At 35.4% G+C, this 25,472-nt stretch overlaps 1 protein-coding gene across 1 annotated transcript in view; it reads right to left on the reverse strand.

Moving 5' to 3' along the window:
• The window catches only part of AFG1L (AFG1 like ATPase), a 65,844-nt gene that overhangs the window by 35,915 nt on the left and 4,457 nt on the right, over positions 1-25,472 (reverse strand). Inside the window, exons 2-7 of the mRNA XM_014887885.2 lie at positions 23,092-23,315; positions 14,019-14,070; positions 13,332-13,433; positions 11,922-12,052; positions 6,695-6,794; positions 3,698-3,756 (exon numbers count right to left, since the gene is read on the reverse strand). Coding sequence (XP_014743371.2) covers positions 3,698-3,756; positions 6,695-6,794; positions 11,922-12,052; positions 13,332-13,433; positions 14,019-14,070; positions 23,092-23,315 — 668 coding nt within the window. The remainder of the gene's footprint in view (positions 1-3,697; positions 3,757-6,694; positions 6,795-11,921; positions 12,053-13,331; positions 13,434-14,018; positions 14,071-23,091; positions 23,316-25,472) is intronic.

The raw sequence follows: 25,472 nt of genomic DNA on the forward strand, positions 1-25,472 counted from the left end.
ACATTTAGAAACTTTTTTTTTTTAGGTTGAGAGTAACATTTTTTGGAGTATTTCGGCTCTGCATTTGCACAAACTAACTGTGAGTAATTAATGTTTTTCTCAAGAACTGTCTTTAAAAAAAACCCCATAGGAATTCCACACACTTTATAACATTCAGCAAGGAATCCTGTGAGATTAAAAGCTCAATCAGAAGAGACTGAATCAAATTTAAATTATAGAATTAAAAGATTTTTCTTCCTAATACTTCTTATCTCTGTAAAGCTCTATCTTTGCAAAATTTCATGGATTGAAGAAGCACTCTTATCTGCTGCAGAAACTAAACCCTTTCATAAGGAATACTGTGTCCCAAAGAATCATAGCCACAATGATGAACTGATCAATTCACAGTTTTCCCCTGTTTATAAAAACTTTGAGTTACACAGGATTAAAGAATCGCTGAAAAAATACATCTCAAACTATTTAATATTTCAAAAGAAGAGAATAATGGAATAAGATCAGAATTGAACAGGGAACACACACAGGGCAGAAAAAGCTGCCAGTGGTCTTACTGACCTGCCCAACAACACAGACCTGGGGCTTTTATGTGGCCACCAGCTGTAGGACCTGAAGCTTTCATGTGGCTCTAAAAACTGGAACTTTTCAGTTGAAACTTCTCACAACAGCCACTTGCCCCAGTAATCTACCACCTGGAAAGACAATACGGACAAACTTTGGAAGATAACTGCATCTTCCCTAGAGTGCTATTTCACTCTTTTGCTTATTCCACAGAAACTGGTGTGCAGTTATATTTGTAAGAAATAAGAACTCAAACACACATACTGGAATTATATAGACTGAAGAAAATAAAAACAAAATTAAGGATGAACATGGGAAACTCTAGAGCTGGGGAAGAAACCATTACTTTTGATCATTTGAAGACAAGAAAAGATATTTGTATTACAGTTACACAGGTATCTAGAAACTATGTCCTCCACTGATGAGGAATGAAAAGAGCTTGAAACCTATTTCAAGTGAAGCATCTCTTCACAGAAATATACTGCCAATATTCTCCATTCATTCCACTTTCCCAAGAACATTTAAAGGAATTTGAAATTCCTGTGTTGAACTTGAACTACTTTTAGTGCTCAAGTCTTATTTTAAGATTTATGATCATGGAAGTTAATTACTGAAAAAAACAAACAAAACCAACCCACCTATTCACTCCTGCTAAACCCCAAACAAAAGCCCTCGGGGAGGCTCTGAGCCCAGAGAAAACTAAGACAGGAATTAGTCCCAGCTGTCAAAGCCAGTCCCAGGGGACAGGTGAGATGAAACCAACATTACCACAGACACACATGGCTTGGAGTGAGGGAAAGGTTGAGAAGACAGTAAATTAAATGTTTGCAAGCAACCAATGCAGTATTTACCTTCATATTTTCATGAAAATTAGAAGAAATCATATTTACATTTCCTAGTCATGGAATTATGCACAGAGGCAGAAGCTACTTTATCCATCCAAACCAGTGCCATCACACAGATTCTACACACATTGGGGAGACCTAAATCTGCATTTCTCAAACCACCAAAGCCAGAGTATCAATGTAGTTCTACCCACACATTTGTAATGTAAAGGTTAATAGTTAAAATCTTACTCTAGAATACATTCCAATGTGATTTTTAAATGCTGACTTCTGCTATATTGAATTTAAAATGTAGATTTTAATATTTTTTGATCAGTAATTTTAATACCATGCCTTTATCCTTCCACTTTCCAACCAGGGTCAGAGAAGCATTTTGTGAATAAGCTTCCTCTGATTCACCATTATGTCATTATGTCTTTAGGAAAGAATAATGTTACATTGGTAATATTTATTAAAGTGACATTGAAGGCACATATATTTAGAGTAGTGTTAAAACACAAAGATGATGGGAAAAAGAATAATGACAGGAAATCCAGTATTTTAGAAAGGCCCTTGTGAATTATGTTAGCATTTGCTTCTCTTTTCATTCATTATGATAATATTCATCTGCCTCTAGTGTGGGTTGTGCTACTTGTTTCTTTTTGCAGTACTACATTCTCTACACTAACCCACCTTTACTGCTTCTCTCAGTATTCTATCTGCTCCCTACTAAAAAATTTTGATTACCTTCCCAGTCCTGATGAGGTGTTCTGATGCATAAACTACATTTCAGATTTTTTTTAATTCTAGCTAAAAAGAGAAAAAAGGAAACTATAAATAAGCATATATCATAGGTATTCTTAAAGCCTGACAATCACTGAAATCAAAGAGCCTTATGTTTATGAGGGAGAAAACTAGGAGTCAACAAAGAAAGATATATAGAAAAGAATGATTTGCCATGGTTGCTGCATTTCAAAAAGCAAATGCATATGAAACTATTTCTATGCTTGAAAATACTCTATGATTGGCAGCTCTCATTCAATGAAGCCAGTTACAAAATAAACCCTTTTCAAGAATCTGAAACAGAAGTGGCTGTTCGTTTATTTTTATGCTCTTTACTTTTCTAAAGCCATCCAGGTAAGAACCACTCTCACTGGTAACCTCCCTGACTTCATACACAGCCATTCTGAGATGCACAGGAGTGCCATAATCATGTCAATGGCATATTAACTTTTAAAGCTAGTAATTGTACAAATGTCAACATTAGATGGGATTTTCAAAGGTTCTTAGGCAATTAAGCAATCCTATGATTTCAAAAGGGCTCACTGAAAATGCAAGGCACTGTCAGCTACTTTACTGCTGACCACCTGAGCAGAAACATCCAGTCAATGCATCAATTCAGCAGTTCCAAAACTCCTATCACAAATCCAAACCTATCTAAACTCCACCTTACAATTCTTTTATTCCAGATACCAATATAGTTAACATTATTTATGTGTTTATTCTAGCAATACTTCTGAGATAGGGAAACACAGTTATTTCCATTTTACATGTCATATCAATCATGGCAGAGCAGGATACAGGAGCTGTATGTTAGCCCTCAATAACATAACAATACAACTGTAGCTTGTGAATAAAAAAATATCTGCAACTCGTCTAGAACTTAAAAGTGTCATTTCAGCTCATATTCTTTTTAACAGCAAAATAAGCACCAAATGTGTTATTCACAGAGGAAGTTTTTTAATTTAAATGAAGCTTTCTAGTTTTTGACCTCCCACAACATAACTTGCAGACCAAAGGAAGCTTGCTTCAGAGCTGCTGCTTGTTGAACATTATGTGAAGCTTCACAAACAGCCATTGAAAAAAACTATTTACACACGAGAAAGATCCAGACACAAGGTAATTGAGGAGTACAGAACAAACCCTACTTTCCTTACATCAAAGTAATAGCAAGCTGTTCTAGCCTTATAAATGTAAGATAACCACAAGTATTACACAGTATAAATGTTAGAAGGATGCTATGTTTTACACAGCCTACGTGCACCAGCAGGGAAGTCTTATCCAAACAAACACTTTCTGCTGCCTTAGTCAAAAAGATAACTTTTTGTCATGCTAAAAAAGTCTAGCTTTAAAAACATGTTAATTCCAGAAGGAAAAGCTCCCTTCTTACCTTACCTTCAATTTGTTTTGCTCTAAATAGTTAAACCAGATATATGTAATCTGGAAACTTCTATCAAAGCAATCCTCTACAGATCTCCTACAAATTCATAAATAAAGCAGACAAAACTGAAAAGCATTGAACAAGTGGCTCTCCTTACCTTCAGTACAGCAATGAATGGCACAAAATTAGCCCTCTGAAGACCATTTTTGTAGAGATCTGAAAGAAAGGAAATCAGTGCCATTTTGCTTCTTAGTCTTAATAACGTCGAGTTGTCTTCTAGTCTAGTAAATAAAACTCAATGTTTTTAGAGACAGGAAGGGGAACAAAAGGCAGAAAAGGAGAGCGAAAATCCATTTCTCTTCCTTTACTGTATGAAAATTCAATACAGTTTTAAGGAAGAAAGGAACATCCTGAGGAAGTGTGAAAACAGCAGGGAGCAAAAAATTATGTAGATCTCTAATGACATATAACTAATTCTAGCAGAAGAAATTAGAGCAGCATTTGTTTTTAAAGTAAGGGCATAAAAAAATACTTGTGATTCTGTGTATACATTGGTATGGATTGTAAGGCCAAACTATGCTACTGCTAAATGCAAGTATTTGGCAGAGGGCAAAAACCCAACATAAACTAAAAATACACCATTTGTCTTCATTAAGTTAGCATCATTCTTGTTTGATGTACTGCAGTACATTTTATGTTCTAGCAATTCTGCCAGGTAGACCCCTTCTTCAAAAGCAAGAAAAAGGAATACCCCTAAGGCCAAAAAAATGAAAATTAAATTAATATGTAAATTAAGGCAGAGTTGTTAAAAATACAATTGAATAAAGAAAAAAAAAGTATGTTATGTTAACAAAATGCAGATCTGCATCATTAAACAAAACACAAATTAACAAAACAGCAATGTAGCATTTTTCATCTTACTTATCTCTATATATTTATACAACATAAACTTTTCTTCTCTGGAAATTATCCAACTGCCCAACAAGTTCATAACCATGACTTCTCTGAAAACACAATCACTTAAAACTGTATGATGATCTGCTCTGTTTCATTACTATTTGGAAGCCTTATAAAAAGGCAGCTTAGCACCTTTAACTGACAGAAGGAATGAATAAGAGAATAAAGACAGCTGGCAGAGATATCACCAAAATTGCACACAAAGCACGTGCCAGGTTATGATTATCCTTTATATTTCCCGTAAGGCCTGAAGCTACAGCTACACTAAAGATTTTATGCTTTACCAACACCTCATGGTGGACAGAAGATGCTACATCCATGAGACACCAACAGGGCACCTACAGAATGGTTTTCACAAATTTGGATACATACACGGAAACATTTTGACAAATTATCAGTAAAGGCCATTACCCTAATTACTAACAGAGTTCTAGGAAGCCATGTACCATGCTCATTCCCAACTCAGCAGATCAGGATGGTCATACATTTGTTAAAATGTATAGCAATCAATTGCGTATTTACTTGCAAAAATTAGTGAACATGTAACAGTAGTGTTACAACTACTCCCATTAGTTCTTCTAGCTAACAGGGCTGTGAGCTTTGTATCATATCTCTGTTTCATGAGGATCAGAAAAATAAACGGTAATTTTGGTGGAGAAATGAAGCCAGGACTCCTCAAATACAATCTCAGTATTTCCCCTCACATTCCCCTGAGGCAGCAGTTCAACATATGTACGTGTATCACTAATGGCCAGCAGCTGGGCACATCTGCTCTCTAATGAAAAAGCCACTTTTCCCCTTTGTAACCACAAGAAACAAACCTCTCCATTCAGTCTTAATCCTTGGTGTGGCATATTACACTAACCCAACTCCCTTTCCTGCAGGGCTGGATGTCAGACACACCATGACCACGCAGGAATAGTGACCAAAGAAGAGAGAGGCACCAGCCAACACCTGCACTGTAACACAGCTCAGCTCTGGAGATGCTGTTCTCGACATTCTCTGGGGTACTTAATACAGGTGGGTGCATTTCAGGTTGATACAGTGACTTAATATATATGAAAAATATCCATACAACAATAAAGGTCACGAAATTATGTCTTGATTTTAAAAACTGGCTATAGTCCTCAAGTTATGATAAAAAAATTCTCCTGAACTTTAAAGAGCAGTGCTTCAAAAAACCCAAGGATGGCTCTCAAATGAGTAAAGCACCAGCATTCAGTCTATCTGTAGTCAACAAAACTACAGTAGTTACAATTTCATCTTGTTTGTGCAAAAAAGGAAAATAAGCCAATGAGAAATAATTTTCTCCCCTAATAAAAACATTTGGGTGGGGTTTTTTGGTTGTGGTGGGTTTTTTTTGGTTTTTTTTTTTGCTAAGATAAAGTTCATTGTAGAATTGTCCATCATTAGTGATTGTGTTTTACACAATTAATTTGGGCAGGAAAATTTATGGTTGTTGCAGCTGATAATTGAGGTAACTCTTCAGTATTTGAAACTGACAAATCTGAAATGTCATAAAAGTTTATGCATTATGCTAACTGCTCATGTTATACAATACAAACATTTTTCTCCTCTAGAAATAAATTACAGTTACTGCTCAGTTAAAACCTACAGATTTGGGGACTTTGTAGAAGCATCTACTTAGCTAGTCACTAGAAGTGACTAGTCATTATAAAAAAAGAGGTAGAAATGGAAACAACTCTACTTAATTCCCTCAAACCAACTTGTAAGAATGGCATCTTGGTAAGTGGCTATCCTTCAAGCTAGTGGACCACATCTGCAAGTTTCTGAGTTACAAACTGGGAAGGAATGTGATCTCATTTCCCTTCTTTTGCAGGATCCGATCTTTTTCTATCCTTAAACACATTCAAAACAGGCAATGTTTTACCCCTACTCAACTGCCCAGTGCACAAACACCCTCTCACTGGTTTGGATAGAGGAAGGAGATCAGAAAACACAGAAGGCTTTTAGAATGGTGGAAGAAGGAACACGGAGTTTGAGATAAAGGTGGGAAAGATTAAGTGAAAAATCTTTAAGAACAAAAAAAAAAGCAGGGGACAAGCTGGAATATCTCTGATTCTTGCAGTCTATAGAGTTCATTAGTATTAAATAATGTATGATATAAATACAATTGTTTTGTAAGATACCAAGATTCATTGGATTTGGGTAATACTGGTAGAATGTTTGTTTTTACCTTCTGGTGGCCTGTTAGATGTTGCCACAACGACAACCCCATTTTGAAAGAGATTTTCAAAAAGCTGCTTCAGAATCATGGCATCAGCAATGTCAGTGACCTGAGAAGACAACACATTTGTTTTATCTTGCTTTCAGCTTCTGCTGCAATAGATCTGCAAGTGGCTTTGTAGCTAGGAAAATGCTTGTTAGTGAAAACCATGGAAAAAGATTCTAATTATTGCTTGGTGAGAAAAAAATAAAAGGGATAATTAATAAGCAGTGAATGTACCACAGTCTTTCAAAACTTGCCCACTCTTTATTGCGGAACTCCACCATTTCTTTACCAATTGCTAAATGATTCCGTGTTAACTTCTATTATAAAACTACAGGTGGGAGACACAGAAAACAGACCTAAACATTTAAGAGCCTACTTAATTAGGAACAACATGAAAAAAAAAAACCAGAAAATAAAAAGAGATACACACCGGCTGTTTTACATTTCTATTACCTTTGAGGCAAAGGTTTGCAGAGGTGAATTTAAAATGGTCATGGGACTTCAGAAATAAAGACAAGTAGCCAACTATACATAATCAGCTGCTGTTGAAAATAGAATGATATGACATAGATACTATTGTGTGATTGTTGCAAAAAACAATTCAACAGATGGCCCATCACAAAAATAAGCAATTTCATTGTTCTTTTTAAGTGCCTTCTATTACTGTCCATGAATAATCAAAAGGCAGGCAGTCACTTCCAGCACAGTCAGCCTCTTCTAACCTTCAGGCACACAACACGAATGAAAAATAAAAATGGGTAGGACAAGTGATACTGGGGAGGAAGAAAAAAATTACTGTAACAAAAGCCATTAAGTAAAATTTCTTTAAGTATCTTAATTTTAGCTTAACAAATTTGCTTTACAGTACCAAGAAATAAAAGGATACAGGAACAATGCTGTAAAAAATGTATATATAGTTTTTCTGAAAAAACAGCAATTCATATTTTACAGGAATTCACCATCTTAATACATAAACCAACTTTATGATCATTACACTTAATTTTCCTGCAGACTCTGTGGTTATTATAAAGACACTTGTTGCATTTTGGCTTGCCAAAACAGACCCCAGTTCCGAGGAAATAAATCAGTGGTGGCATTACACAAGAGATTGACAGATTGCTGTGCTTTCACCACACAAGATGTGTATGCTGTGATGGCAAGACATGTGCAGAAAGATTTTACCCAGCATAATGTTTTCTTCTACTCCACACTCCCCATTGCCCATCATTCTCCCACTGCTAAATTCCTTTTCTGGGCAGGAAAAAAAAAGATAATTATACACTAGAGACTTAGGTAAAAGACTTAGGTTACATTTCTGGCAGATGGTTTTGAAGCAAAAATGTTCTTAATGAATGATATATAAACACTAGTTTCCTTCTCCCAACGTTTTTTTCCATTTTGTTCTATGAATGCCTTAATGTTTTGGGGTTTTTTTTTTGAAACAAACTTTTACCCAATCTGTAACACATGCTTCAGATTTGCCTATCTCCTCTCCCTAAGATCTGATATTTTTAAAAAACAGTAATTCACTATCGCATCATATGTTTAATACACTTGCTTATGTTTCACTTATAGATTATTTATTTCTTCTGGATACTAAAATTTAGGAACTTCTCTCATTCCTAAAAAAGCAAGACACACAAGGAATCACTCTAGATGTGCATCTTGGGGTAACTGAATTTCTTGTACCACAAAGCACACGTAAAAGCCAAGTTGTAAAATTCTATTACAGAAGTAATTTTGTTACAAACCTTTTTGTTTAATAGTACTAAGAAGCATGCTACCTTTAGCAAACAGAGAGTGAAAGATATTAATGCTCACATAAAACAAAACAATAGCATTCTCTTATTAATGAGAACTGTTACTTGATGCAGAATTCTGAACTCCATTACAAAAAAGGAAAACACAAAGCAAAACAACAGTAACACAAAAAAACCCAACAAAAGACTCTCTTGAAAGTTCTGACAAAAAGCAAGAGCCATTTTGAGGACCAGGAGGCAAATATGAGCTCTTTTTATCTAATGCACTTTAGGAAAGAAAAAAAATTTCTACAAGGTAAAGCAGGCAGAAGACAGTAACTAAAGAATTGTAACTTCTCGTGTTTTTTACTGTAACCAGCATTTATTGCAACTGATAATAAAAATCAAAGTCTACAAATTACCAATAAGGAGAGCCTGCTAGGGGAGAGAATGGAGAAATTTCATTAGCATCTAAGAGAAAAAAGAAAAAAAAAGGAAAGACACTAGACTAATAGTTAATTTACATGTGTAAGTGCCTCACACTCAGTCAGCCACTGATTGGTACAGTTCCACGTAATGAATGACAAACATAAGCATGTATTATCAGCAATTAGTATTAGCACAAAAATAAGAGCCTAATTTTTATTAGAGGCTTTTAATAGAATGCAGGTTAGTAAAAACTCCCTAAATTGTTAGTTCACTTTTGCAGTCCAAATGGTACCTTTGGTACCTTAAGGCTAACACTGCATGATTGCTCAGCTTCCCTTCTGGTTTCATTATCAATACTAACATAAGTTACAGTCCCGTGCCAAAATTAGAGCTTCTAATTACCTGTGCATTTGGTCACTGCTAGCCACCCCTGTGTTCTGAGATATCATAATTACAAAAGACTTAATTTTAGGGTTTTTCTTTAAAAATTAAGACATCTTTAGAATGGCTTAAGACTTTTGTAATTAAAAAAAGACTAATACTTCCAGTAAACTGCATGACAAAGATCAGCAAGACATAGCAATGCTTTAATAACCTGATAGCCTGGGGCTCAGGCAATTGCTGACAAAATCCTGCTTCAGAATGAACAAACACAGGAGCACAGTGCCATCACTGAGGTCCTGGCCATCACACAGTATTTGCACAAAGAAACATTAAATTATTTTTTTTTAATACAACAATATTTCAGAACACAGAAAATTACTTTTAAAAGAAGTACTGAAATCTTTTTCTAGATCAATTAGTCAATTCTCCACTTGCTTAATAGTTCTCTGGGCTTTGCTGGATGATTCACTTTGGAATACTTCTGTTTTGCTTTAGGCCATTGTCAATGAGGAAAATGCAACCTCAGCAATGCTTTTGTCTTCTGAAGTTCTGCATTTGGTTTCTTCTGTAAAATTAGCATTAACAATATGTTTTGCTGTCCCTGTTTAAAATATCACTCATCCACGTTCCCGTTCTTAAGATAAATAAATAATGTCAACTCATTCTCCTTTTTTTTGTTCAGCAGGCATCTGAAAGCAACTTCAAGTGTTTAAAGCAAACCTCAATAGTTTCTGATGTTGCCTCCACACACAATTATTTTGCCAAAACAACCTCACTTTTCATCTGTCAAAACAAAGAGTTGCTTTGTCCACAAGTCAGAGCAATGTATGCTCTAAACCTGCAGTGCTTTCCAGTTTCATTTTAATCTAGCAATTCTTTAAATATGAGTAAACTCATACTGCAGGGGAATAAAGCCTTGATCTCCACTGCAGAAATTATCTGCAAACATCCCAAATTAAATGTGGCTCCTTATTATTAATGTTAATTGTGTCAGCATGTGGCCTCCTCTTCCACTCACTGCACTACTTTATGACTATTTAAGCAGACAGTTTCTTATCCCAAATTCAGTGCCTTCTGCAAAATTTCAGGAAGCTGGAACTCCTCTTAACCATGCAAAAACTGTGTAGAGTTCCACGTTACAGAAAATCAGGCAAGAAATCCAGCCATTCAGAAATGTGCGAATTTAGAACATTAGAATACCCAAATCAAGTAGATTTTAAAAATTCACTTATTAACGCAAAGTCCTGGAAACAGATTTTAAAGTATAGTTCTCGTGTTAATTTCCCAACTGCGACAGTTCAGTAGAACAAGTGATTTTTACAACTGAAGTCATTGGTGTACCTCAAGTAAGTCAGTAGGGGGAGCAGGCAATCAACTTGGGAACAAAAAAACCCAGTCTCTCCCTTTAAAATGTGGGAAAATGACAGACAGACTGTAAATACTGCAATACTGCAACATGAAAGCAGTGAGCACTTATAGAGAAAAGCAGGTATTTACACTAATCCATGGTATAGCCATTTTCTACCATTTAAGCATTTAATGCCACAACAGTTAACACTTCCCTCTCCAGACCTCCCCATTTCTTTATCGTGCATACAAGTACAATTATCTCTGTATTTAGATTTTACACTCAGGTTTTGGAAGTCCAGCATAATCATAATCACTGAACTGAGCACGAATTAAATGATCAAACAGTAGCAATTGCAATGACCCCACACATTCTGAAACCACAGGTCAAAGGATCACCTCTGCCTGAAAAATGCAAGAGAAACTTAAAACAACTGTTAATTGACCAAAATTCCCTTCATGGGAGCCAACCATAGAACAGTTATTTCCTCAAGCATGCAGGTTTGCCAAATAATACTTAGGAGATATAAACTGCTCCATCCATTTCAGAAATGTATTAATTTAACATTGTAACAGACAATTTACAGTTAATAGATTATTTCACTGTTGGTGATTTGAGAACTACCATATTCTTGTTCTTGTCTTGCTCTGCATTTTCTCTCTGAATTAAAAAAAAATCTCAGCTGGTTAAAGCTGCCAAATACCTCTAGTTTTTTTATTAAACATTTTTATAAAGAATTTTACATTTAAGGTTGTGACATGCCCTTAATATTCACAAGCTGTGTAAAACAAATGAAATAATCAAATCAGTTTGGGCAAAGATAATTTTATACACTTATTTTTAATTTTCACGTTTAATTCAATAGAAGTTTCTTCAAATCCTTAATCACATTGAGAGTGTTTGTTGCATAATATGTGCTACAGAAGCAAAGATCAGTGCCAAGAAAGCATCAGGTGGCACTGTACAGACTCAGAACCGGGTGATGGTCCCTGCCCTGAAGTATTCATGAGCCTCTAGACAAACTCTAATATCTCCTTGTATTATCAGTGACCAGACTGGCAAACAAAAGCAATGTAAGTGGACTTATGCTGCTAACCTGCATATCGTCTCTCGTGGAAAAAAAAACCAAACCCCACCATCTTCAAAACTGTAAAGTGACTTCTAGGCTTTAACTTCTACAGGTCACTACTGGCCAGTGACTGAAATACTGTATTAGCAGTAACAAGTATCAAATTTTAAGATCAAAAGTAATTTTATGAAGTTTCCCTTGAAGGGAAGAGTAACCTCTTACCTGAAATTCATCAAAACACAGGAGAGCAGCCTCTTGGCTTATTTCCTCTGCCACAGGTGCAATTGGGTCATATGATTTGGCCATAAATCCTGCTTTTCTCTTTGGTAAGTTCTGCTTAAGGCGATGTATTCCTTAGATGATAAAACAGAAAAACGCAAGTATTTCTTATTTCTTTTCCTAACACAGGAAGAACAAATTATTTAGCTAACAAACAAAAAGTAAATTGGTCCAGGAAAAATAAGAAAGCTTCAAACAATCTAGTTTCAAGAGGATAAAACACTTTTCAACCACAGCCATGCAACAATTGTGATTCTTATTTTGTTTAGATAGATGTAAAACAAATGTCAAAAACATCTTGAATGCTATGCACTTCTACTGTATCTTCTATCTTCTATAAACTGATACAAATTGCAGTTTTATCCTGCTCTGAAAGTATTCTTAGAATCCATTTAGCTAAAAGAAGGCAGATGTAGCAACACAGTTATACTTCAACACGTGAAGATGATGATAATGGCACAAGGTAAGATTATTAAATCCATAATTTACTGTCTCATGGATTGTATTGCATCTGACTATAAACAAAGATTCAGAAAAAAAAAAGATCCTGCAGAAGGAAGCTACCTTTGTTAAGATTAGCACAAATGACAAAAAATGGAAACAGAAAATCTCAAGTGACCCAGCAGTGAGAGAAAAGTGGGCACTAAAAAAGTGGCTCGAGTTATTTATACCAGTGAAAGCTTCTCAAGAAAAATGCAGCTGTCACAACACTTGTAAAATACAGCAATAGTTAACAATTTGACAGCATTATAAGGTCATAGAATTTAGAAACAGAAGCAAGTTTTAAAATATCTAGAACAGCATCCATGTCAAAACAAAGTGCTTTATTCAGCTGATCAGATAATTTTCAGAAACTTAGGATGCACCACTTTCTATTACATTTTTCCTCTAAATTACTGACAGTTTTAATAAATTAGTCAACGAGAATAGTTCCCATTCTCCTTGGCATTTATATTTGATTTAGTTATTGCTTATTCAATATACAGATTGAGTTTAACCTTTACATTTTCAGTTTTAGCAATTGCCTTCTTCAGATTTCAGTTAAGCTAACTGGTACCTGGAAAACATTTAGTTAAGGATTTCATTCCAACCAATACACTCAACTTACATATACAACCAGGTATGTATATTTTTCTTTCAGAAAATATACTTGAGAAATAATATGCAATTAGTATCTATGCTGGTATGATAAACCATGACAAAATACTTTAACTTTTCTCCTAATTTTTTTTTACTTTTCTTTATGCTTAAATATTTAAATAAAATTACAGTGATTAATATGAATATGAGATGGACTTTTTAATAGATACTGTATTTCATAAAATTCTTGTCAATACCTGTGTCTGCACTTACTCTGGTGTACATCCAACATGAAGCCATGAAAATGGACTCTCTTTTTCCTTTCTACTTCTAAATGAGAATAGAACATGTCCATCACCATTGTCTTTCCTGTGCCTTCAAATAAGAACAATAAAAAACACTCAACAGGTAGTTAATTTAAGAGCAGTATGTACTGATTCCAGTAATGATTGTTTGTTAGCTTGGTCCTAATGAAACTAATTTTCCATAGGGTAAGTACAAGACCAGACTGCTGTGAGGAACAGTTACATTTTCTGTTCAAAAATTTGGAACAACTACATTTTTATTTCTCTGTTTCAAAACACAGAGATGGCCCAAAGGTTGCATAAATTACTCCTCATACATCCATAAAACATGTTAGAATTTAATCTGGAAAGCAAGTATGTTTTCATGCTGAACTGTTGCAACTAGAATATATGCATTTTCTCCTACAATTACTTTCCAAATTCTTAAATTGCATTAGTGAATGGGTAATGCTGAAAACAACTACACATTCTAATGTGGTCCAATCAAACAGCTTCCAGTATTCAGAGTGTAATTATATTAAATAACATCATAATGTTACATTCTGTAAAATTCATTAAAACAATAAAGCTACATAAACATAAAGCCTTTAGACACTTCAGAATTTGAATAGACATGAATTTAGAGAAAATTCCATTGGATGCAAATGAAACTTACCAACATCTCCATAGACATATAGACCTTTTGGGGGTTCAGTTTTGGCAAAGAACTGCAAGTCAAGAGAAGTAAATATATATATGGGGTAAAATAAAAGCAAGCACATTGCCGTGATAAAGTAACAAAGTGGCTACACTTAAGCACAACAGTAGCACTAGGTAGCAAAGTGTAACCTTGACAAAACGTTATCATTGTGCAAATTCTGTATAAGAAGCAAAACACACATGCAAGGCTTGGCATTTGGGGTTTAGGGGCTTTTTTAGATCATTGTGAAAATATCCCCAGCCCTAGCACATGTGCCTTTTTATCAGAACACATAAAATGATTCAGTGTTCCCAAATCCACCATCATCAAAACAAATCCTTTCCCTCACTAAGCCATTTGAGCAAACAGTCCTAGGAAAAAAGGATATGAAGTTAAGCAGTATTCTACTATTCATAGATACACGGAGTAAATACCTATTAGAACAGATACTATCTGCTAAAGAGATAAACTATTAGGACTTAGAAAATCAGTACTGCAAAGCCCATGAACATTGTACATCCTATTTCTCACAGCTTTGAATATTAAACACAAAATCATCTCTGGTTTAACATTATTAAAATCAATGGAATCAGAGTAAAAATATGTATCTATATACATATGCATGTGTCTGTATATGTGTAAATATAAAAACATATAAAAATATACTTTAAAAGTATGTTTTTTATTAACCATTTTTTCAAGTGAGTCACTTTCACCTGGAATGAATATTGCTAAAAAATTTTAGATTTCTTAATATTATTCAGGACATATATTATGACATCTGATATCTATTTTACTCAAGTATATATTTTTATGGAAAAACTTACAGTAGTGCTAAGACTTTCAATTTGAAATAGCCCTCTTTCCCTTCCCCCCAGTACTGTGCACAGCCACTTCCAAGTATAATTCAAATACGAAACAGTTTCTAAAAAACTGGAGATCTGAACAAAATTCAATCAAATCCATGAAACTGAATTGACATCCACAAAAAACACTGCAGAAGAGTATTCGCTTATTTTAAAGTGCTCCACTTTCAGAGCTCTATGGGCTGAGCCAACACAGAGGAAAATTAAAATTGCAACCCTGTGGTCTCATTTGGAGCTGGGTAATTGCTAAACAACTTGAATCTAAAGCACTTTTTCAAAATACAGTGCCATGTTAAAGAAATAGAGGGGTCTGTACAAAACACTAATTAAATATGAAAGAAAATGCATGACCAAAAAGTAGAAGGGTAATATCTCGATTCTATAGTACCAGCTCACTCAGAAAATATGCAAGCATGGCTCTTACACAAGAGCCCCTTTAGATTTAATTTAGATCTCTATTAATAGAGTAATCAAAAATTTGTATCATCAATCTGTGGCTGGAAAGGGTTTCAGATGTTTGGAAACTATTCCATTAATTGACAAAGCTGCAACTACTTGCTAGTACTTTGAAAGCATTGTAAGACAATTGAATTGTTGAATATTTTTCAGTGTTTTTAAGATCTTGTGCTCAATTAAACTACTGATGCTCAAAGTTGAAGGAGAAAAGGAGAAACAGACAAAAATCCAAATGAGACATTTTCAAAATAATTTCTCTGGGTTTAGTTTTAGATTACCAACAATCATTTTAACAATATAAAAGACTATCACATTCAATTTATGATACAGGAAGGCTGTATTAATGTAATTTGCAGTTTCACAAGAAGTGACACAAAGCTAGAAAAACAAATCAACATGTAGAGTACAGCTTTACCTGTTTTTGCAAAGATTATATAAGCAGAACAAATAATAATGCCTACATTTTTATACCAATATTTTCATTATAAAGCTTTTCTTCATTACATTTAACTACCTTAATATTTATCTATTTAGACATACTTATTTCCAGATAACATATGACAGAAAAATGGACTTTTGTTTTGACTAAAGAAAACAAATATAATAGCTTGGGCTCCTTAAAAGTTGATCTAAAAAATGAAATTAGTTTCCCTTTGAAGAGAGCAATTTTTGAGCAATATCTGATTGCTGAAAAGGATGGATACTGTGGCAGATCCAAAGATATTTGCTGAAGCTGATCATCTCCAAAAACAAATCTCATGTCAGAAAACTTCTTGTCCTGTTTCAGCAATTAAAGAAGTTTGTAGGAAGTATTTTACATATACTTCTAAACATCACACTATTGACAGCTTTAGGATAATGATTTCCTCATTCCTGTCAGATACTGTACAACTCTAAGAATTTGTTTTTATATTCTTTGGTTGTTTTGGTTTGTTTTTTTCTTAATATACATTTCATTTCAAAAAAGCAAAACTTTATTAGTAGAATTTTTTTTTGATACTGAAAACTCAAGACATCCTACCAGTCTCAAGCTATTTTTCATGACCATAAAACAGATTTTTTGTTTGTTTGTTTTAGTTATTGTAATGCATCTTCTGAAGTCTGGAAGTTGTCTAAGAAAAAGGGAAACTTCCCTTAGATTGCTAATAAAATCCCATTAACATTCTTGATTCCATTTAAATCACAGCAAGCAGTCAATGGTAGGTGGGGGAAAAGAAAGCAGAAGACTGATCTTTGTTCTATGCAAACATACACTCTGCAAAAAGGAGGGGGGAGGTCTAACACAGAAAATCCTCCAGGCACCCTAAAATAAGGACAGTCTGCTTTATTTCAGGCAGGAAAGGGAGAAAAGTATGAAATGTAGAAAGATTAACTAAATTAATGACTTCTCCTTGCTCACTTCCATATTATCCTGAGGTACATTTGGGGTCTCAGCATAATAGTGTCAAATTTGTTGACAATATGTTTTCTTTGGCATCAATGGTAAGATTTAAGGATGTTAAACTTAGTATTTAAAAGGTACTAACCCAAAGATATTCAGTGATGCACAAAATTTGAGTTTGAAGGGGAAACTAGTAACATGCAATGTCTTCCCACCTTCTTCCCTGCTCAGACACCAGAAGCAAGCAACTCATTTCCTGGGAGTATTTATACCCTGATTGGAAAAACTTTTAAGTGCAAATGCATGGCAATACTGAGATGGTTAATTAAAATATGCAAAATTCAAGAAACAAGTCTCCCAAGAGCAGATTTTTTTCTAAATGCTAACAAAATTGCCTCTTTCTCCCACTCTTTCAGGCCTCCTTTTTGGCTGCTGTTGTAGCTGAAGACATTTTCAAGGTCTTGAATGGTGTTTACTATTGTTCATACCTCTTTTCAAAACATGACCTCACTTATAGTTGAGCTTATTTCAAGTCATTAGTACAGCAACTCAACAACTCTTAAGATGTCCCAATTGGTATTATTTTGAAAAGCTGGAGATCTCAAATGTCTATGCAAACTCTTACAGCCTTGAACTTCAATTCAGAGGACCTCAAAATATCTCAACACACAAGGCCACACTTTCACCAAGTTGAAGATCAAAGTCCTTGTTCAAATCTGAGGAGTAATTTTGAAAAACAGAAGCCTACTTGGTTGGCAGCAAGACAAATTGTTTTTTACCCTGAGATTCATTCTAAGCTGGTGCCCCAAAAAACCTACATCATAACAAAATAGTTTTATTATCATGAAGAAAATGGCTGGTGTCTGGCGTGTCTGTGTGTGTGTGTGCCCCAGACTACTCATTTCAGAAAGGTTTGGCCTGTGAGGTAACACAGAGGCCAAAAAAAACCCTGAAAGGCCTCTATTGTATGTGATATAAATATTTGCTCCCTAATCCTATTTTTGCCATTTGTAGTGAATAAAACTATTTAGAGAAAAAGTGACAAAAGAAGAACAAAGCTAAAACCAAAGCAGACCATTCTTGCAACAGCTCAGAAGTGTAAGAAGTTTCTATTTCTGGAATAGTTTCTGCTGTTTTGGAAGAGGCTTTGGCAATTTTATCACAGAAGAAATCAGGCAATAAAATAAGGAATATCAGACTACAGAAGAGGCTGGTAGAGAGAGGCTCCTCTTCCACTGCCTCTTTTCCTTCACTGCAGCCTCTCAACCACATTCTCTTCAATGACAGAGCCAAGAAAAATGAGTACACTTGAAATGCCAAGCACTACTATTTTTTTTATTTTGAAAAAGCTGCCAGTAGATTAATTTCTTCTCCATACAGAAGATTTCATACTAAAAGTGGGCTATTCAAGTTGCTAGAAACCTCCTGAAAAAAGCTAGAAGTCAACCTAAAAAAATACTAAGTATAATGGATACAGTATTTCATTCTTTCAAAATACATCTTTAATTAATTTAAAATACATCAATTTGTTTAATTTCTATTAAAACTCACTTAGTGCAAAACAGAAAGGAAATCCAAGGGTTTTATCATAAAAACATGACAGTGTTCAAAGTTACAAAGTACCTGGCCTCCATGAGAGGAGAATGACAATGAGCTATTCACAAATACAGGATTTACCTGCATCATTAGTATTTCCTGGAGAAGCCTTCTGCTGGTCATATGAATGAATTCCACCCATAACCCTGCACAAATCCTATTCAACCCAGGCCAACTCCAGACAGCAGTACTCAGCACCAGCTCTTCCTGACATGAAAAACCTTAGCTTCAACTGAATTAAGTCTGCAGCAGCACCACTACACTGGAAGTCGAGAATAGAAAACCAAGTACTTTGCTTACTTAGGAAACTCCTCAACAGATGCAAACATATGATAAGCCTATGATTTTAACAACTACCTAGTCACATTTGTGACTTATTCTGGGGAAGCCTTCATTAAGATTTTGATTGCAACTTTGCTGAAGCAAAACCTGGCCTGCACTAGAATTTAAACTATCATCTGTTTGGCTTCATTTTATCTCATAAAGAGCTCTGTTGGAACTGGCAAATTGCTTCTTCAAAGATAGCAAAAGAGGAACAAAGCTGTTGTGACTTCTTCTCCCTGAGTCATGATTTCATTTAATTACACAAGCTAGCAGACTTTGACAGATTCATGCAAAAGTCACTGATCTGCTTTTCTGGGGTTTTGATGTATGGCACGGCATTATAGTGCTCAGCGTGGTTTCCAATCCTAAGATTTCCATAGAAATATCAAACTCTGGAAGAAAAACTTCAAACTGCAACACTTAACCCCATAGCAAGTAGTTCTTCAGCTGTGTCCCACTGACTCATTAGTTCCATCAGTGAACTATATAACAATTTTTAAGAGTTGGTTTAAAATTAAAGAAATGCTAAATGAAGAAGTGGAATAATTTAAAGGAAGTAGTGAAAAACACATTCTCAAGTAAAAAACGGCATTTAAGTAAGAAAGTGTCAGTCTGGCTTTACTGCAATTAGGTCAGTTACATAGAGACACAGCAGCATCATACTTCCTAAACAGAATAAGGTTGGTATTTGTATTTGTTCTCTGTAATACAAGCTTTCTTCCCTATTCACACTTCCCAATCAAAGAATCAGAAAATAACAAGCCCACATAATGCTTGATCTACAAAGCCATGACACCTGCTCTAACAACTAACAATGATTTGGAGCACTCCAGTTAACACAAGTCAGCTCTCAAAATTATTCTCCAGGGCAGAGCTTTTAGAACTAAATATTCAAATGTCCAAAACATCTTGCCAGAAAAGATCAAAATGCTCTAGCCTACTGATCCTCAGGTTTGACAGTAAGGCCAATGCCTTTGTCATAACATTTTTTTCTAAAAAATGAAAGTTAATAAATTCTGGCATCAATGTCTGATCCCTATATAATTTAGATCAAAGTTACAAGGTGCTTATATAGCTTGAATTATAAGATATCTATATAACCTGAATTTTAGCTTTTTATACCTATAAACCTGATATAAATAACTTGTTATACAATGTAATGGCTAGCATATGGTTAACTAGTTGCTTAATGCTGAATAGACAAAAAAAAGAAAAAAAAACTTGCCAGGTAGATAGCTTTAGAGATAGATAAGCACAGTACTAATGAAAAATTGGCAAGTGCAAAGCCAATTAGCCACAAAACAAAGAATTTAGGCTGTTTAAGACCAGACAAACCAAGGAACACCATAACTGCATGTGCTCTAAAGACAACGTTGCAAAGTTCAGATGTGAGGAAGACCTTGGGAGCCTTCATCAAAGACCCCCAACAACTCCCAAAGTGGGGGGGCACAAGCACAGTGCAAAAGAACTATTGAATAACCATGAGATCATGCTATGTAAATTAATTCCAGCACATACATGATGATGTTATAGTGACACAGTGATTCTAAGCAATACTTAACAAAGGTGGATGAGTTAGGTGGAGATATCCCCCTCATCAGTGCTGCAATAAACAAATACCTGCTCTATAGACATCAGTCTATGTGGATTTATTTCCAGGTTATCTTTTGGGTATCATGTTCAAAAAAAAAAGAAAAAAATAAAAGGAGCAAATCTGATAATTGGCTCCCTTTTGAATGACTTCATATACAGTCCAGGTACAGTAAGACAATTCTGAGATAGGCAAGTTAAAAGATTGTTATACCAACAGCAAAGATGATCACCTAACCCAACTGCTTTTCACATTCAGGATCCTCACAAGACACAAGATACTGGTCAGCAGCTTAAGATTCAAATTAAAGAAGTAGTTTGGCAAGCTGAATCTAGCTTGGTCTCCTTAGACTTACACAAAGGAAGTTACCATGCCGTCATGCTGCCACACTGCTCTGTATACCAAAGATAAGAAATAAACATTTTGAAAAAAGGAAGTGTCTATTTTTCATTTGGTACTTGCACAGACTGAATCAGGGGACTGGTTTAGACTCAGGAGTTAGCCCACAAATCCATCAAGACAACATGAATCCACAAGCATACACCCACACACAACACGAATAACTGTTTGAAAATTAACATACAATTTTTACACTGCTTGTACATTTTTAATAATTCTAAGTAAAAGAAATCCCTAAAATAAAAAGGTAAGTAATGTGATGACCTGACCCAACTGCCAGAGAAGGCACAAACATAGCCCAAACCATTATGTGGCTCCAATTCCCACATCAGAGTGAGAATCATTGACTGATTTGGATTGGCAGGGATTTCAGGGGGGTCACATGGCCAAACACCCTGTTTAAAGCTGATTTGAAAGGGACCCAAAAGGATGATGGGGTCAACTGCTTCCAGAACAGAACTTCCAAAGACACATTTATTGCCCTTTAGGAACAATCTTGCCTTAGGACTTTGCTTCACGTATTTGAGTTTTCTTCCAGAGTGCCTGACTTTTACTTCATAGAATTATTTCCCATTCATGTTTCTTTTTAATAAAAAGCTCTTTCCTAGGTGCTTAGTGTGCTTCCTTCCATCAGGAGGACACTTATGGCATTTCCATGGCAAATAAGTGTTCTCCAGCTACACATCCAAGTTTAAGGCATTCAGGGGATGTTGCAAGCAGACTGATAGGCAGGTGTGTGTCCCAATGCTCCGCACCCTGCTACTCTTGCCTATTTGAAACAGCCCCATTTACAGGTGTTACACTTGTTCTCTTCTCTACTTTCTCACACCTTAAAGCTAATACCCATCACAAGAGCCTTAGAAGGGTTAACTTATTATTTGGTGCCTGAAGGCCAGAGGACAGCACAAGCCATTTAAAGGCACTTGAGCCCTCGAGGCTTTGGCTCCCCTGATCTCATGCTACATCATTTAGTCTTGCCCTGCAAACAAAAGACAGTATTTGTGCCAGGTAAGAGAACAATCTGCTATGGTTAGGTAACTAATAGAGTAGCATATTTAGATTTATGCCCATGAGATGAGGAGTGTTGCGTAATGAATGCTTAAAAACACTGACATGGAGATTTGTTAGCAAGGACTGCAAAGGACATTTATTGACCATAAATGTTAAAGTTACTTCTGAAGAAAAAAGAAACAAAAGTGGTGCAAGAGAAGGAGAGAAATCAAAAGAAAAACACTCAGAGTCTAGCTGGGGAAAACGCTGATAGTTTCCCTTCTCCCAGGGACAGGGAGGTCTCTCCAGTGCAGCCAGGAAAAATACACATGAGACAGCAGTGTATATTTTGCCATGCTTTTTCCCCAGCACTACACTTTTATAATCAGACTTAGTCAAACACCCCACTCTAGCTGTTTCCTCTGACCACAGCTTACAACTGTGCTGACTGGAATACATTAATCAGGTGCAAATGAGGCGCATTCATTGGCATTCAACTTTTGTGCACATCCATGACTGCCCAGTATTTAGCAAGGAATTAAATATCTTATCTGCTTTGCTGGGCGCTACATTTGGTTTTCTGAGATATAAACTCAGCTCTACAAAACAAGAGGCAAGGAATGCTGAAGAGGGAATTCCCACAACAGTTCTAGTTGCTTCCCATGAGAACGTGCCATACCAGTGCTATCAATATTTGCAGGTGCAAGGCCACCAGAGCAGTAATCTGAGAATACCAGCATGAAAACAAGAAATGTAAAAGTACTGTCAAAGTGAGTCTAGAAAACATTGCATCAAGAGCTTCACAGAAAAGTTACAGAGATGCAACAGCAGGCTAACAGCACTATGATTGTTAAGGCAGTGTGCAACAGGGATATGTCTAAACTTTCATAAATCCTTTGAAAAGAAATTATGATGCCCCCAAAAAACACAACAAGGGTGCAGATTATACATAGGCTTTCTTTCCTTACCTCACCTGGAAACTAGCAACATGGAGAAGAATCGGTTTTAAAAGTCATGTTCGGTACATATTACAATGTGGAATTATTTGTAGAATATCTGTTAGAACACAAGACATCAGTGTTCAGTTTATGTAATCCAAACACACTGGTATAATACCAGTGCTTGAGAATTAAAATCTGGTTTAGGCCCCTCTCTCCTATAGCCAAATGACATTTTTGGAAAGGTAGGCAGTGGACATAACTAAAACCATATCAGATTTTCTTACAGAATTATTTCACTAATATTTAATTTGGTTACTTCTGGAATGCCACTGGATTGTACAAACCAAAAAGGAAAGAAGAGAGATTGAAACATGAAGACTGATCTATCTGGAAAGATGAATTTGCAAAAATAAGACTTGTGCTCTTGACAGAAATTTATGCATTTTAAACACATTCTTATGAGCAAATATAAATGCAAAAATATTTTTATCATTATAAATCTCACCTTTGAAAGAACATTTTTTGAATCAATACTGTAGCCTTTAAGGCTCTCATGCAATTTCTGCAGGTGTTGCACAACTCTTCTTTGCTGCTCATCATTCTTCAGCTCTTCCTCCTTAATCAAAAAGTCATAATGTTCTAAAGGTCCATTGCAAACCAGTAAGGCTCTGGCATGAGCATCTGTAGGAGTACCAGGGCCTGTCTTCTCATCTGCCTGAGATGTGTAGGCTGTAAAAATAAAAGTAGCCAATTAATAGAGAAGTTTTTAAAAACATCTCCTTATAAACAACACATATTCCTAACACTTTACACAAAGACATATATACACAACTTACCTATATAACCACTGGTTACCCCTTCATTTTTCTTTAACTCAATTTCCAACTTTACTCTAGAAGTATGTTTTAACATTCCTTTATTTTATTAACAAGCACACATTCTAAGAAGTCCAGCTAGAAAGCAGGTAAGATTTGGATGAGCTGTTGCAAGGGATGTTTTTACCTTTTTTTTCCCCAAATTTGGGTTAAACCATTTAAAAATTAAAAAATCTCTAAATAGATAATCCTTTAGGTAAAACTTCAGAAAATATTTAAAAGTCAACAAACAACAGACCAAACCAGGAGTTCTGCAAGGAAACTGAAAGACTCAAACACCACACTAAGCAAGGTAGAGCTGTGAAGGCCTGCAATGCTGCAGCCTGATCTGTTGGCATTATCTTCTGCCTAGAAGAGACAGGGACAAGACCAGGTAGGAATACTGTCAGAAACAAGACATCTAAAAAAAACAACGAAAAACCAAGTCAGAATTGCTAGACATAAAACAAGACATAACTAGGAAAGGAAAGAACACACAAGATTTACAAAGAAGGCTTGCCAAATCAGTAATTTCAGAAAAAATGGCATACACTGGAAAGCTGTTAAATGTCTTCTCTGCTTCCAGTGTTATTTAACAGGTTAAGGATAATAAAGAAAAACATGATTTCTTAATGGGTAAAGGAAAAGAACGTTAACTGCACATAGCATTGCCATCTATAAAGTAGGAAAGAAAGTTGCAAGTGAAAGTACTTTTAAGCAAGTACAAAAGGGCTGGAAAAAGGATATGTAGTAAATAATTACTACAGTTAAATTAGGTGCATATCTGCAGTAGAGTTTCATAGAGGGTTCAGGATCTCATCTTGGTGCAACCCTCAATTTCCATCCATGCCCTACATGGCAAAATAAAGTACACGGACTGGGAACACAAATAACAGAAAACAAGGAGAGGGCTGCAGACACTCTGGAAGACAAGTAAATTCTGACAAACTGGACAAATAATCTAATACAAATAGGATGCAATTCAACAGGGACAAAGCATGTTATTTAGAGGAAACAACTAACTTAGGAGATGGGGAATGATCAGCTAAAGGGTACCTCTGCAATAAAGGATCCAAAAGGATCCAAAGGATCACAAAATGACAGTGAGAAAATATCATAAAAAAATAACTAAAATAAAATACACACAAGTGCTCCAATATAAATACACATGGGGAAAAAAAACCCTGTTCTATTCAACACTGGTATAGTCTGACCTGGAAGATACTTTTCAATTTTCACATCATTTGTTATTAGAAGAATGAACCAAATGGCAAAGTAAATGGTGATTTAAAGGACTGTTTTTTAAAATATGACTCACAACACACAAAGATGCCATAAAAAGCCCAAAAGGAGTTTTAACTAGTTATAAGAAAGACAGAATATTAGATCAAATTACATTTACTTACTGCAAGTAACAGTTTCTCCATAAAAAGACAGTCCCTGTATCTGCAGCAAATAATTGCACCAAATTCTCTTATTCCTGGAGGAACTGAGCTGCTTCTTTGAATTAAGAGTAATTAGCTCATCCCTATCTAAAGAGATCACATAAAGTTGAGTTCAAAGTCTGTTATTGCAAAAATGTGAGTAAAACCTGTAGAGAAGATATAGCTGTCTCCAGATACATACAGAGTACTGAGAAAATGAAAGGAAATGGTATTTATACAGATTACTTAATAACTGTAATTAAGGTTGTGAAATAGATTAATAGTCTAGAAGCCGTAAAACTTCCAACAACGTGGGATGAATTTTAAAAATAAGTTTAACAAAAATCTGTCAGGAACAGGTCAGCAAAACCTACCTCTGACCTACCTCTGAAAGGAAGGGGAAAGGCAAATATCACACAATTACAGAATGGCTTGGGCTGGAAGGGAGCTGAAGTATCACCGAGATCCAGCACTCTTGCCATGGGCAGGGACACCTTCCACTAGACCAGGTTGTTCAGGTAATCTCTCAAAACTTTTTCATCTTGTCTTCCACTATTCCACTCTCAAAAAAAGTCAACCTCAGTGCTGTGATCCATACCTCTGAACTA

The sequence above is a fragment of the Sturnus vulgaris genome, chromosome 3 (assembly GCF_052056855.1).
Source record: "Sturnus vulgaris isolate bStuVul1 chromosome 3, bStuVul1.hap1, whole genome shotgun sequence".
NCBI classification, from domain to species: Eukaryota; Metazoa; Chordata; class Aves; order Passeriformes; family Sturnidae; genus Sturnus; species Sturnus vulgaris.